At 42.3% G+C, this 14,960-nt stretch overlaps 1 protein-coding gene across 4 annotated transcripts in view; it reads right to left on the bottom strand.

Annotated features, from left to right (window-relative positions):
- The window catches only part of Ripk1 (receptor interacting serine/threonine kinase 1), a 33,445-nt gene that overhangs the window by 6,728 nt on the left and 11,757 nt on the right, over positions 1–14,960 (bottom strand). For all 4 annotated transcript variants that reach the window (XM_042278325.2, XM_076573144.1, XM_076573146.1 and 1 more), the window contains exons 5-9: positions 13,878–14,106; positions 11,445–11,594; positions 7,257–7,333; positions 1,824–1,914; positions 414–947 (exon numbers count right to left, since the gene is read on the bottom strand). In XM_042278325.2, the coding sequence (XP_042134259.2) occupies positions 414–947; positions 1,824–1,914; positions 7,257–7,333; positions 11,445–11,594; positions 13,878–14,106 (1,081 nt within the window). The remainder of the gene's footprint in view (positions 1–413; positions 948–1,823; positions 1,915–7,256; positions 7,334–11,444; positions 11,595–13,877; positions 14,107–14,960) is intronic.

Here is a 14,960-nt window from a genome sequence, read left to right as displayed (position 1 = left end):
AGATTTCACAAGAGAGAGCTATGGAAGGTGAAAAATACTTTTCTTACCACAAACTGTAGCCTATATCTTAAACAAGAAACAAAAATACCTAAGACTTCCTTCTTACCCTCAGAAGACAAAAAGCAAAATAAAAGAACATAAGAAAATATTTTCCATTTATTGGAGAAGCTGGTATCTCCCACAGGCTGAAGAGAGATGCCTATCAGTTACAAGGGTCTCTAATCCAAATCCAATTGCAGACCGTGTGGTCTGATGGAGACCATTTCAACGTGGAAGGCTGCCCCTGCCAGCTGGAGGCTCTAAGGAACTTATTCTTTGTCCCATCAATAACTTAGAATTGATGACAACGTTGGTGGCTTCAGTTTTGGGGGAAAAGGACAAGACAAGACAGGGACTGTTAAAAATTCATTTACCTGATGGTGGCAGGGAGATGAATGGAATGGTGGGTGTGCTTCCCGGCAGGTTGCTCTCGGGTATGGGAGTCTTAGACATTTGGCTTGGATTTGGCCCATACCAAACTCCTGCACCTGCGGTTCCAAACCCATGCTGAGTATATAATCCGTTGTTCCACAGCGGCACTTGTGTTTGGCTGGCCGGCCCTGACGGCTGGTGTGCCGCATTGCCATATCTGACTCTGCTGGGATCAGAAAGACCTTTGATGCCTGCACTCTGATCATTCTCATGAGGTCTCTGCTGCGCAAAGGGGTCATGGGAGACCCTTCGTTTCCTCTCCTCCTCTATGCTGTAAGCCACATTCCGCTTGGGCTGCGCTTTCTCCTGCTTCTCTGTGAATGCTCCAAAAGCATGGTAACTGGCTTCCTCTTGGAGTTTAGCCTGCACACTGCGCTCAATCTCTTCCTGTGGGGGTTCTGGACAGGAAGAAAACCAGGACTCCTCCACGGGCCCCATGGGGAGTCCCTGGGAGCTGTGCAGCGAACCGGGCTGTTCTGCAGCAGAGAAGAAATGATCAATATAAAAACCAAAATAGGAACTTGAACATTTTCATGAACCTGTCCTGGAGTGACATGCTGAAAATAAGAATCATGAAAAGCATATAATCGTCTGCTTTCTACGGGTTTAATATATGATCAGCAGGAACCCTCGCTGTCAGGGAAAAACATGGGAATTATCACAAGCAACTAAACAGAGTTTTGCAGGGATGGCTGAGGCAGAAGAGGATTTGCATTGGATCAAGACGGTGACTGTCAGCCTTGGAACCATGTGGGGTCTAAAAAAGGAGCAGCTATGTCCTGTGTACATCTTATTGTTCTTTTTCTTTAAAAGCCTATAGAAAAGGTGGAGGGATGGCTCAGTGGTTTAGGGAACCTCCTTGCTGAGCACTTAGGTTCAGTTCTCAGCTCAGGACCCATGTCAGGTAGCTCACAACAACCTATAACTCCAGTTCCAGGGGATCTGATGCCCTCTCTTGGCCATCATGGGCACTGCCCATATGTGGTGCATAGACTCAGGCATGCAGGCACACGCACACATGCACACACATGCGCGTTTTTAATGAAGTACATATAAAGCTTGTGGGAGTGTAGGCCATCATATCTATGACCAGATGAGGTTTGGAAGAGATTAGGTAATTTGCTCCAGATCAGATGACAGTGACCTTGGTATCTCACATGATGTCTTTGCTTTTGTCGTAATAAAAAAAAAGCACCTCCGTATATTACATAACTAGATTCTAGAGCATGCAAGAATTCTTTTAAGGCAGCTGTTTGATCTTACATTTTCTTCCAGTTTCCGTATGGTTTTCAGAGTATTTTAGAGGCTAAAATGAATGACTGAGAAAGCAAATGAATAAATAGGGACATTACCTGAATTTGACCTGCTTGGAGGTAAGGGCACACAATCGTTTTGGAGAGAATACATTCTCTTCAAAACTGCACTTTGATCTGGATAGTGTTTCTATAATTGAGAAGATACACACAGACTTTAGTAATAAGCAGAAAATTATTCTGAAAAGAACCAAGCTCTTCACACTATGAAGACATTTTATATAAATTTAATAAGCAGTAACTTTTTCCCCCAGAAATTTAACATTTTCCCCAATACATAAAATGATATGTCAAATTAACATAGTTAACTGGAGGACTTATATTTCCTAATTTCAAGTTACCACAAAGCTACAGAGATCAAAACGTTGACAGTTACATAAAACAGACACACAGATCAAACAAGCACTCCCACTCCATGGTTAACTGATGTTTGACCAGGGCGCCCTGGGGCTTTCAGAGGGGAAAACTGGACATAACATATATACAGAATGAAGATGGACCCTTACCATAGACAAAAAGGAACTAAAAATACATCAATGACCCGAATTCAAGAGCTGAAACTCAAGATTCTTAGAAGGAAGTATAGGAGGAAATGGTCATGATGCTGGTTCTTGCAACTATTTCCTGACAATGACGCCAAGAGCACAGCTAATAATCCCCATGCAATCAAATCAAACTTTCACCACATCAAAATTAGATGCATCAAAAGAAACCACCCGAAGAGCGAAAAGGCAACCCACAGAATGGGAAAATATTTGTAAATTTGATATATTTGATAAGAGATAAACATTCAGGATATATACTTCACACACACACACACACACACAACTCAACAACCACAATAACTACCACCACCATCTCCACCTCTACAAATAACTCAACTTAGAAACCAGCAATTGGAGATATGATGCAATGGTAGACTACTGCCCAGCACGTGTAAAGTCCTGGATGGATCCCAAGCACAACATTATTTTAGCTAGGCACGGTGGTGGGACATGTCTATAACCCCAGCATGTGGGGTGGAGTCAGGTGGGTCATGAGTTGGTGATGTGTTTTGGCTGTTTGGTTTGACACTGTCAAAAAAACAAAAACAATAGACAAAGACCCCAAAGCGGAAAAAATTGAATTGACATTTCTTCAAAGAAGATATTTAATGGGAATAAGCATTAGCACAGGAAAGATGCTCAACCACCAAGAAATGCCACTTCCTGTTGAACAGAATGGCTAAAAAAGAAGAACAACATAAAAACAGCATGTGTTTGTCAGGCTATGGCCACTGAACTCTTGTACACTGCTGGTGCAGAACGTGAGGTGGTTCAGATGCCATGGATAATGGTTGGAAGGCTCCTAAACAGTGAAACAAGATACCTGCGTGGCCTAGCCATCCCATTTCTCAGTAAATATCACGGGGAACTGAAAGCACCTGAGCAGAACAAAGGCCTGTACACCAATGTTTCCACAGCATCATTCAACAAGAGCTCACAGCGAGGAACTCTGACTCTATCAACAGATGACCGCACAGACAAGTGTGGCATCATCCACACAGTGGGACATTATTCAGCAACAACATGAATGACATGGTAAACAAAGTGCTTCTACAAATGGATAAACACTGTAGGGTTTTATCCGTGTGGGATACCTAGAACAGGCAAATTCAGAGACCGAAAATGGAGACTGTTGTGGAGAAGAAGAAATAAAGACTAATTAGTTAGTAAGCAGAGTTTGGGATGATAAAATTCTAGAAATGGAAAGTGGTGATAGATATGCAATCCTGAACTTAAAAATGGTTTTTTAAAAAAAAGTTGATTTTATCACAATAAATAGAAAACAGAGGTGGAGATACAGTTCAGTTATATAGTACTTGCCTAGCATGCATGAGGCCCTAAGCTCAACCCTCAGGTCGGGGTGCAGAAGGATGAGAGAAAATATTCTTCCGTAAGTACCATTTTCATTAAAGAAAATAAGAAATGTAGGAAATCAGACTTTTCAGAAGCCCACCAAAGGAACAAGCTTAACACATTTCTAACTTTAAGATTTTTTTCCTACTCCCATTTGTATTTTGTTCTTAACAGAATGCTCACATCAGTAAGTGGTTCAAAAACCATTTGCTGAAAAAAAAAAAAAAAAACAACGCATGATTTGGGAAGGAATGCCACAGCACATTAGTATGTCCACATCTTGCAGCATTTTAAATACTGCTTTTATTTATATGAAATGCAGCTTTATGTTTTGCTTTGTTTGAGTCAGGGTCTCACTATGTAGTCATAGGTTGTTTTAGAACTCACTTCCATAGATCAGGCTGGCCTCAGACTCAGAGATCCACCTGCATCTGCTTCCTAAGTGCTGGGATTAAAGGTCTGTGTTATCATGTCCAGCAGTTTCGTGCAATTTTAACATTTTGTAAAAGTGATTTTCCTTTTCCATCCTGTGTGCCATTCCCTCCAGCCCTCTGCCCTGCTCTCTAGAGGGAATCCTTATTCAGAGTGGGACATGCAGCCTTTTTCTCCCTCTTAGGCACTGGCATGCACATTCCAAAGCATGCAAATACACACACACTATCTGATATGAAGGGACTCACAATAGTGCTGTTCTGTGACTTTGTGTTTTCACTAATAAGACTTGAAGGTCCTTCTGTGTAATTACATTTTATTTTCACCTCTTTTCAATATTGGCTGTGTGGGTTTAGATCCGTCATGATTTGGGGCATCTACTTAAGACATTTGCATTGTTTCTAAGTTTTTACTTGTTAACTAAAGTATAAGCAACTTTTGCAATTACGTGTCTGAATGTGCATGCTAGGATGGGCTCCTAAGGCTGTGAGTATGCACGCATGGACAGTTAGTTTCCTAACACTTGGAACACACATGAGGACAGGTTTTTACAATGCCTGATAGGTAATTTATTGTTCAAAAACTTCACCAATTGGGATGTCTGTATTTACCAACACTTACTATTACCAATCATTCAAAAATGGTAATTTTAGGGATAAAAATATTCTAAGTGATTCAATTTGTTTTTTTGTGATACCAGATACAGTTTTGAAATTTGCTGGTCAGTGACATGGCATTTCTTCTTATTATGATTCTTGTTCAAAAACATTATTTTAGCTACTTCATCAGTTTCCTGGGGTGAGTATGTTGTGTTTCTTTTTCCCTCAGACCAACTTCAGCTTGTTGAGTTTACTAGAGAATTTGGGTGGGCTTTTTCCATTAGTATTGTGCTCTATACATCAATGACATTAAGAACACTAACAGCTTTATTGGATTATATGCTCTTTCAATCCATAACCATATACCAGCATTTACTTGCCTTTCTCTCATGTCTTTTTGAAAAGTTTCTCCATGTTTGCCCATCTGTAGACACTCTGTATCACCTGGAATGCTGATTCCTGGTTACTGGTAGGGTTACTTTTCTGATGCAGTCACTGTCTGAGCATTTCCTTTGGTGATTTGTTGACTTCAGTATTTTGTCTCTGCATTTTTATTGTTGCTTGTTTGTTTTTATGGTTGTTTTTGAAACCGAGTTCCATTATATAGACTTGGCTGGCTTCAAACTCAGAGGTCTACTTGACTCTGTCTGAGTTTGTGCTACTACATCTTGCCTCTGTCTATGATTTAATACAGCAGCTTGTCTTTCTGATTTGTAAGATTCCTCTGGGTCCTGTGCATTTGAGTCCTCTGGAGAAGCAGTCACAGCTCTTAATCACTGAGCCACTTCTCCAGTTCCATATTATAATCAAGCATTTAAAATGTTTATACATGTTAATTTTAAAATGTTCTGTGTTTTTTGCAAAGTATTTAAAGGTAAGTGTGATGGTTAATTTTAATTGTCAACTTTACATACTCTAAAATCACCTGGGAAGAGAGTCTCAGTAGAGGACTATCTATATTAGAGTGGCCTATGGACAAGTCTCTGGGGGATTATTTTGATTACTAAGAAGACCAGCCCACTGGGGGTGGCACTACTCCCTGGCAGAGGATCCTAGAGAATGGAAAAAGCAAGCAGGATACTAGTATGGGTATATGAATTAATTGCTCTCTGCTCTTGACTGTGGATTATAAAGTGACTAGCTGCTTCAAGTCTCCACTACTTTGACCTTGTTGTAATGGACTGTACCCTTGAATTGTGAGCCAAATAAACCTTTTCTCCTTTAAGATGCTTTTGTCAGGGTATTTTATCACATTAAGAAAATAAAACTAAGACAGTAGTTGTTTGGACATTATTTGATACAGAGATCTGTATGTTTACATTAGGTCAAGTGTGTTAAAAATGTGAGTTTTGAACAGTCTAAATTCTTACTGATTGTTTGGATTTGTTTGCTGCATCAATTAAAAAGGGATGTATTACTATCTCTAAGCACGGCTGAGGATTTGTCTATTTTGGTTTGTGTATTTAAGGGCATGATACTACAGGTATGTCCATATTGAAAGCTACAGTTATCTTCCTGTGAACTGAACCTTTTTGTCATTATCAAGTGTGAGGTAATCCTTCTTTGACTTAGTATCTACCTTGATTATTATATGTTTCTTTTACAGTCTAAGTATCCCTCCAAAGTCTGTAAACACTTGCTAGTTTCTCTATCTACCTACCTACCTCCTACCTACCTACTTCCTTCCTTAAAAATCAGTTTGCTTGCTTGGTTTATTTATTGATGTTTCCTTTCCACATCTATGTGTATGATCCTAAGATAGTTATGGCAGCACAGTGATGACTAAGGGGTGCATGCGTGCGTGCGTGCATGTGTGTGTGTGTGTGTGTGTGTGTGTGTATGTACGTACAGATGTGTATGCAGGTTTCTGTTCCTCTCAGCTGGCTGGCTGGAAACTTTAAACCTCTCTTACTCCAGACACCAAACCCCTCTCTGCAGCCTGAGATGCTGTTGCCACTGAGAACTTAGCACAAAGCTGAAGAACACGGAGGAACTAGCTCTTCTTGTCAGCATGTGTGTGGTTCTGCTCCCAGCAGTGTCTGCTTGCTTCTCTAACCCTCTCAGCATTAGCCTGTGGGTTAGCATTTTTGTTCCTTTGTGTGTCTCCATAGATTCGCTCTGTTCTCTTCCTGTTTGGTGCCCCTTCCCCCTTTCTAATGTGTGGTTATTTGTTTTGTGGTGCTGGCGACGGAACTCAAAGCCTCACACATCATCTATCACTGAGCCATATTCCCAGGATTTTTTTTTTTATTTTAATAAATTCCTCAGAATGACTGACCCACTTGTAATTAATAACTTCCAGTCTCTTCAATGGTGGGTGTCTTTGTATTTTGTACATATATTTCCCTCTCACTTCACACATTTCAATGGAGAAATGGGCCCAACTGCCAACATGATAGTTCATACAATTTCTAATTTTGTTTCCTGTGTTCCCCACGCTAGCTTACTTCAAATCTCAGTCACAAATTACACTGCTTCTGTATCCATTCTTGATAATGCGTATTTGTACACTGCTGTTCTGGGCACTTGCTATAATCACTCACCTTTAAACTTGCCACATCCTCTTCTACATATTCTTCAAATTGACTTAAGTAAAAAGGCCTAAATTCTTCTTCAATGCCTGTATGAAAAAACAGTCCTTTAAATTTCTTATCTGGTGTGTGTGTGTGTGTGCATAAGAGAGCATGTTTGTGTATGACTGTGTGTATGCTAACATGTGTGAGTGTGTGTGGAGGACCAAAGATGACTCCTCAGCTGCAATCCACCTTGATTTTTGGGACAGGGTCTCTTGCTGGCCTAGACCTTGCCAAGGATAGTCTGGCTGGCCAATGAGCTGCAGGATCTGCCTGTCTCCTCCTCCCCGGCAGTGGAATTACAAGCACTTATCATAGTCAGCTTTTTTTATGTGGCAATCAAACTCAGGTCCTCCTGCATGCAAGATAGTTTACCAACAAGGCCATCTTCCCAGACCCCTAAATTTCTTAATTAGAAAAGTTAAATATTAATAATCTATTATTTTTAAGTCACTTACCGTAGTGTGTAGACAAAGCAATGAAATAAAATTTGCAGCTCCAAATCAGTGACTTTGATGAAGAGACCAGAGCTCAGTGCCAGGTAGAAAGAATAGGGCTAACACTTGCAATCCCTGGCTCCAGCAGAACAGTGTGCCTTGCTCTGGCCACAGCACAAAGTTCTGTTATGTGAGGTAATCTCCAAGTGAATAAGGATGACTGAACTCCATGTTTTCTGTCTCTCTGACACTAAAAAGCTAGAGCTACTAGGGTGGGGGTGGGGGTGGTTCTGGACATGGTGAATTATGCATGTAATCCCAGAACTTGCAAGGCTGAGACAGAAGGACGGTCACAAGTTCAAGTTCAGACTAAGCTACATAGTGAGTTCCAAGTTAGCCTACACTACAGAGTGAGGCCCCATCTTAACAAAAGAAAACAGGAAATCTTCAGTTCTAGGAAAATGGACTAGCCATATTTTTCCTGCTAAGTACAATAAAACATCCTAGATATTATATACATAACAAACATATGGATACCCTGGGAGAAAGAAAGGCAGACAGTGTTGCATGGACCTCAGGGTCTGTGAAAACACATGGCAGCAAGTTCAGTGTGTTTTCTCTTTGCTTCATATCTCCCATAGTCAAAGCTGAAAAGCTAGCAACCCAGCAATATCATCAAGCACAGACAATAACAGTAACAAAACAATGACAAAAGCCTGTGCTTTCCAGCCAGAGGACTATGCATGGGGCAACCTACTAGCACACAAAACCTTTGGTCAATGATCACTCTACTAATCAGCTAACACTACAGAAAATAACTGTGATTTCACCCTATTCCCACAGACTCTGTGGACAGCCTAGATTTACGTGGTGCACACAACATAAACAGATATAAATCTTAGAGTTGAAAACACAAAACAAAAAGCTCAGTAAGGGTTTATAGTGAAATGGAAGGGGCAGAGGGTAAGCAGTGAGCTGCCCAATCTGAAGAAGAGGGAAAGTTCATCGGAAACGGGAGTACAGTATCAGAGACTTGTGGTACACAACCAACATCTGGTATGTATGTCATCGGAACTCCAGAAGACAAAAGGAAGGAGGTCGAGCTGAAAATGCACTCAAATGAAGAAACACTTGAAAGACTCTGAAAGATGGTACAAGGAAAAACCTGTGCATTCAGGAAACTGAGCAAACTCCAGCACAAAGAAACAAAAATTCACACTAAGACAAATAACTAATCTGAAAGGCAAAAACAAAATACTTAAAATAACCACAGAAACACAAGGGAAATGGCCATTGTCCCACTTGGTTCGTGGTAGGCAGCTCTTAAAATCCCTGAGTCTCCTATTGTAATAATGGTATCATTTGGGCAGAAGCAGGGGGAGTAGATAGCCTCAGGACAGGGGATGGTTGCTAGAAAAGCCAAGCCACTGATTAGAGCTAGAATGCTTGGCAGCACCCTGTGGCCCCTGGGGAGAGGAGCTAGAGATTAAGTTCGGTCACTAATGACCAATGATTTGCTTGACCTGTGTCCATGTAATAAAACTCGTACACAGACCCATAAATGCTGGGGTCCCACGAGTTTCTGGGTAGGTAAAGAAAAGAGGTGCTGAGTGGGAGGCACTCTTGCAGAGGGTCTGAAGGCTCAGCAGCCCCCACCCGAACCCACTGCCTATCTATATACTTCTTCTCTCCGGTTGTTTCTGAATCTAATACTCTACAACAGAGACCTAAGTGCAAGATTTCTTGAGCCAGATGAATCTGTCTATTACCAAACCTGAGAGGGGGTATAGACGCCCAAACTTGTGGTTAGCTGGGCAGTAGCCTGGTTATCCTATGTTTCAATGTGGGGGATAGTCATGTGAGACTACGCCCTTATATGTGGAATTTCATGATAGCCTGCATAGTGTCAGAAGTGTAAATATGTGTAGTATCAGAAAAATGACACATGGCAATCCAAACAATGGAAAATAAAACCAAAAAGCGTTCTTTTTAAGTTTCTTTACCTATGAAGACTGAAGCAAATCCACAACACTGTCTGATGTATCCTACATGTACAAAGGGGAAATGCTGAAGGAGAAAGTAAAGAAAGCAAAGCTTCACTCAAGGTGCTAAAATGGCAAACTGGAAAAATAAACCACGTGATGAATGACATATGGGTAATATAATGCCTAGAATGTCCAAGGAGACCATGCAGAGAAAAACACTATAGATGAATCAAACTAGAATTCTAAAACAAGTTCAAGAACCTACCTAGAAGCAGGAAAATGCTACAGTTTGCATCTTGAATGACCCCCAGTGTGTGCCCTGGTCTTAGCCTGCAGCACTGTCAGGAGTTGTGGGATCTTTAAGAGGTGGGGCTCTAGCCAGGTGTGGTGGTGCACACCTTTAATGGCAGCAACAGAAGGCAGAGGCAGGGGATCTCTGAATTGGAGGCCAGCCTGGGCTACACAGTAGCAGAGGGTGCGACTCCAGTTGTTTTCTCACAGAAATACAATAGCATGATGCTCTGTATTCCCAACTGCCTTCTACTGTATTCTCTGCTCCTCTGCTTGGTAATTCACACACTCCTAGGTAATCTAGGGGATGAGGCAGGTGCAAAAGTGGGCCAAACACCACATCTCCTTCATTTCCCTCAATTCCAGGGCCAACCTAAAGGGCAGAATCCATTTCTAAGAAGATACTATACCAAGAAGATGCGAAACAAGGGGAGGAAAATTAGTTGAAAGATGCTAGAAATGGTAAGGCCCAGTGTCTATCAACAGATGAATACACAACTATCTATCTACAGAATGGAATATTATTCAGCAATAGAAAGGAAATTCTGGCACATTCTACAACATGGATAAACCTTAGAGACATTATACTCAGTAAACCAAGACAGATATGGACAGAAGTACTGTGTGATTTTTGCTCATATGAGATACTTAGGGCAGTCAAATTCAATAGAATCTGTGACTGCTAAGGCTGGAAAAGAGAAAAAGGAAGTGGAGTAACGCTTCCTGAGTACAGACTTGTACTCTGGATTGAGGAGTCCTGGAGATGGATGGTAGTAAAAGTTGCTGAAAAACAGGAATGGACTTCACACCACTGGACTGTATACTTACAACAGCTAATATGGAAAGCATTACATGCACTTCAAAACAGTAAGAATGCTCATCCCCAAAACTGAAGAAGAAAATGAAGAAGCCCGTGCTTTGGGGAAGGGTAGTACCTTTTCAGTGACGAGATGCTCCAACTGTGTGGAGCCAGTCTGAAGCCACATGTGAAGTGGTACTCAAAGCATATTCCTACCTGTGATGACTGATGTTCATTGTCAGCTTGATTGGATTTAGGGTCACCCTTCTAGGTGACTCTAGGAAACAGTTCTAGGTGTGCCAGTGAGGGTATTAAGCAGGGAAGACCCATCCTGAATGTGGGCAGTGCTATCCCATGGGCTGGGACCTTGCACTGAACACAAGAAGAAAGCCAAGTGACTGTCAACGTCTTTCTCTCTCTCCTTCCTGACTCTAGATGCGATGTGGCCAGCCTCCTCCCACTTGCTTCCATGCCCTCCTGCCATGGTAGACTGTACTCTTGAACTAAGCCAAAATAAACACTTCGCTCAAGTTGCTTGTCCTGTATTTTGTCACAGCAACAGAAGTAACTAAACTACCGGTGTCACCTTACTGAAGAGTGTCAGCATGTGAGATGCATCCTAAACAGGCACACAACCCACTCTTACCAGGAAACGTTGGCCGGTCTTCTGGGTCTGTTTGCCAACACCGCTCCATGAGGCTGATGACCTGCCTTGGGCAATGCTCAATGATGTCTTCCACCTTTGGCCTGTTTCCAGAGTTTACGCAGATCAAGAGCTGCTCAGGACAGATGGCATCTGCAAAGAGGGACGAGCTTCAGTTGGGGCTCTCAGTCCCAATCTACTCCCAAGCAGAAAGATGACGGGACCTAGGCAATACTGCCATTCTGTTCCTACCTAGTGTATGCTTTTCCCATGGCTGTCTTACTCCATAGAGCAACAGCCTTGTGACAAGGAGTTAACACAGTCTACTGTTGAGATGACAGATGAGGTTTTGACTTTGGCAGATGAGAGACAAAATTAAAAACAAAGCTACTTTTTCACAGAACAAACATAATGCATGGGTAAAGCCAGGGCATTCCCCAGAGTTCAACACAGAGGCAAAAAGGGATGGCCTGGGATTTAAGAAGCTCAGTTTAATGCGAGTGACTTAAAATAAACACTGATGATTGGTACTCTAGTGCAAGTATGAGGGGTAACACAATCATGTGGAGAAGAAGGTCAGAGAAGATTTTCCTGAGTCCAGAACAAGAGGAGTTTTCAAGGTAAAGAAGCAGGAAGGAGGACTCCTGAGGGGGCTTCCTAGCTAGGACGGCAGGAAACTGATAGAATGGGAACGATAGAAATCATAATGCATCAGTGCCCTGTGCCCACGGTAAGTGGGCACACGGACATGAGGGAGAGGCAGAGAGGAAGGTGGAGAGTAGTCAAGGCGGAACCACAAAGGGCCTCACACTTTACACTGAGGAACCCAAGGGCTATGGGAGTCTTGGAAGGATTTTAAATAGGCAAGGTGGTCCCTCTACCTTCCAAACTTTGTATTTCCTTGATTTTTATTTTATGTGTATGGGGGTTTTGCCTGCACTATGTCTGTGCATCACATGTATGCAATACCTATGGGGCCAGAAGAGGGTGTCAGATACCCTGGTACTGGAATTACAGACAGTTGTGAGCAGCCATGTGGGCGCCAGAAATCAAAGCTAAGTCCTCTGGAAGAGTAGCTAGTACCCTTAACCACTGAACCATCTCTTCAACCTGTCCCGTCTGCCTTTTAAGATGACGACCAACCATCCTGGCTGCTTTATGATGGTGAAAAGCTCAAAGATCCTGCAGCAGAAATAAGGAGGGTCTGAACTAAAAAGGCCAGTGGGGACAGGGAGATGTTCATAGAATTCATATTTGTTTTTCTGGCAGTTCGAGGGCTTGAACCCAGGACCCCACACATGCTAGACAAGCGCTTTAACATGGAGCTCTATCCCTAGCTGCTGAATTCAGGTTCTGAGGTTTTATTGGCTGTGGGAGACGGGGACAAGGGTGAGTCTCAGGTGATGCTAAAGTTGCTTATTGTGTAATTCAGTATGGGTGGTGAGCACAGGGAGCCTGAGAGAGTGGGGATAAACGTGAGAGCTTGTTTGGGTGTGCTGCTTCGGAGGTTCCTGAGGTACATGTGTTGGTCTAACACGCTAGTGGCTATCTTGGTCATGGTCAGGGACTGAGGTTTAAGAGCATCAGCAGAGATGAGGATCCCTGATCTGCTGGTGTTGATAATCAGGAAGAATTCACAGAAAGGAGCCGTTCCTTTGCATGCTTGACCAAACCCAAGGATGACTGTTCCCCTAAACAAACACTCACTCACTCATCTTTACATTTCCAACTGACTGAACTGCCCACAACAGGTAAAGAAAAAGGCTCATTCACAAATACAGTCAAAGCATGGGGTGTATACCTGGTAGTATGAAAGGCCGTCCCTATTCCAGGAAGAATCCTGGAGTTTTACAGCAACTCCCAAGCTAAGCTGTCTTATAAAGGTATCTATCCAACTGATGAGTTTATCCTAAACTGAGATGACTAATTCAACAAAAGTCTTCTGAGTACATCCATGCATAGTGTGTGTGCGTGCGTGTGTGTGTGTGTGTCTGCTAAAGACACAGCAGTGAATAAATCAGATGTGGGATACTATAGAAAGCAATTAAATGAATAGTCATAGACTTTTAACAGAATTCACTAAAGGCCACTATTTCATGTGAAAGTTTAAAAAAAATATTACATTTCAAGAATTTAGTGTGTGTGTGTGTATTAAAGAGAGAGAGAGAGACAGAGATGGAGGGAGGGAGGGAGGGAGAGAAGAAGAGAGGAAGAGGGATAGAGAGGAGATATATCTACAAGCCACAGTGCATGTATAGAAGTCAGAGGACAACTTTTGGAAGTCAGTTCTCTCCTTCTCCATCTAAGTCCTGGAGCTTGGACTGAACTCGCGTTGTCAGGGTTGGTGGTAAATGCTTTTACACACTGAGCCATCTCACCAACCCGTATGTAACAGTTTTGACTTCTATCAAAACCCGACATCGATAAATATCTTACTCTCATAGGGCTCCTTATTTGCAAATATTGCCCAAAGTACAATGCCAAAACTGTACACGTCTGACTTCTCCGTGGGCTTTGTGTTGATGTCATTCAGGTGTTCGGGTGCCATGTAGGAGAGGGTGCCCCCATTCCTCTTGGAGGTGCTGTTCACGTCCCTCTGCTTGTTGTGTTCCTCCTTAGTCAGTTTGCTCCAAGTCTTAAAGGAAGCCACACCAAGATCCGCTATCTGCAAAAGAGGTGGGGCCAACAGAACTTACTGCATGAAGGCTACAAGGAAATGAAGCTCGGTATCTATGAAATCAGATTTGAGGACTATCCAGTACACGTGTGCCACAATTTTCTAGTTATACTGGGTCTAGCTAGAATAATTACCTCTCAATAGACTCTCATACAAACTTGGAGTGTTCATGGAAAATTCTGGCATCTCAATTATGTTTTTTCCAAAGTTTTTTTTAAACATTTATGTATTTATTGGGGAGCCACATATGCCAAGATATGTGTGTGTACAAGTCAGAGGACAACTTTCAGAAATCCCTTCTCTCCGTTCACCAAGCTTTGAACTCAGGTCTTCAGGCTCAGCAGCAAGTACCTTTATTAGCTAAGCCACCTTGCTGGGCCCTTCACATCTAATTTTTAAGCAATAAAAAGACTGGGGACAAGACAACAAAACTGTGTTTGTGCTAATTTCTCATTGACTTTGCATATTTTTTGGTTTTGTTTTTCTGGGGAAGATGGAGACTGGTTACTACACCTTCTATCTATGTGCCCAGTAGCATCCAGAGGACCATGGCTGTGTTAACACCTTCTACGTGCCCAGTAGCATCCAGAGGACCATGGCTATGTTTCCAAGCATCCCAAAGCCACCCAGAGGGTGAGACTGTTGCTACTATTTGTTTTGAGTTGGCAGCCTGAACCTAAGAGAAAATAGGATGGGGAGAAAGAAATCGAAACACACGTAAAGGCAGAGAAAGACAACGAAGTTAGACACAGAGCAAACAAGGAAGTGGCAGGTTGAAATGGCAGAGCAGGAGAGTACCGGAAGAATCCAAGGGGAAGTTCCCCTTCTGTCTCTAAGAAGCA

The sequence above is a fragment of the Peromyscus maniculatus genome, chromosome 5, assembly GCF_049852395.1.
Source record: "Peromyscus maniculatus bairdii isolate BWxNUB_F1_BW_parent chromosome 5, HU_Pman_BW_mat_3.1, whole genome shotgun sequence".
Lineage (NCBI taxonomy): Eukaryota > Metazoa > Chordata > Mammalia > Rodentia > Cricetidae > Peromyscus > Peromyscus maniculatus.
This window is presented reverse-complemented; position numbering and strand designations above follow the sequence as displayed.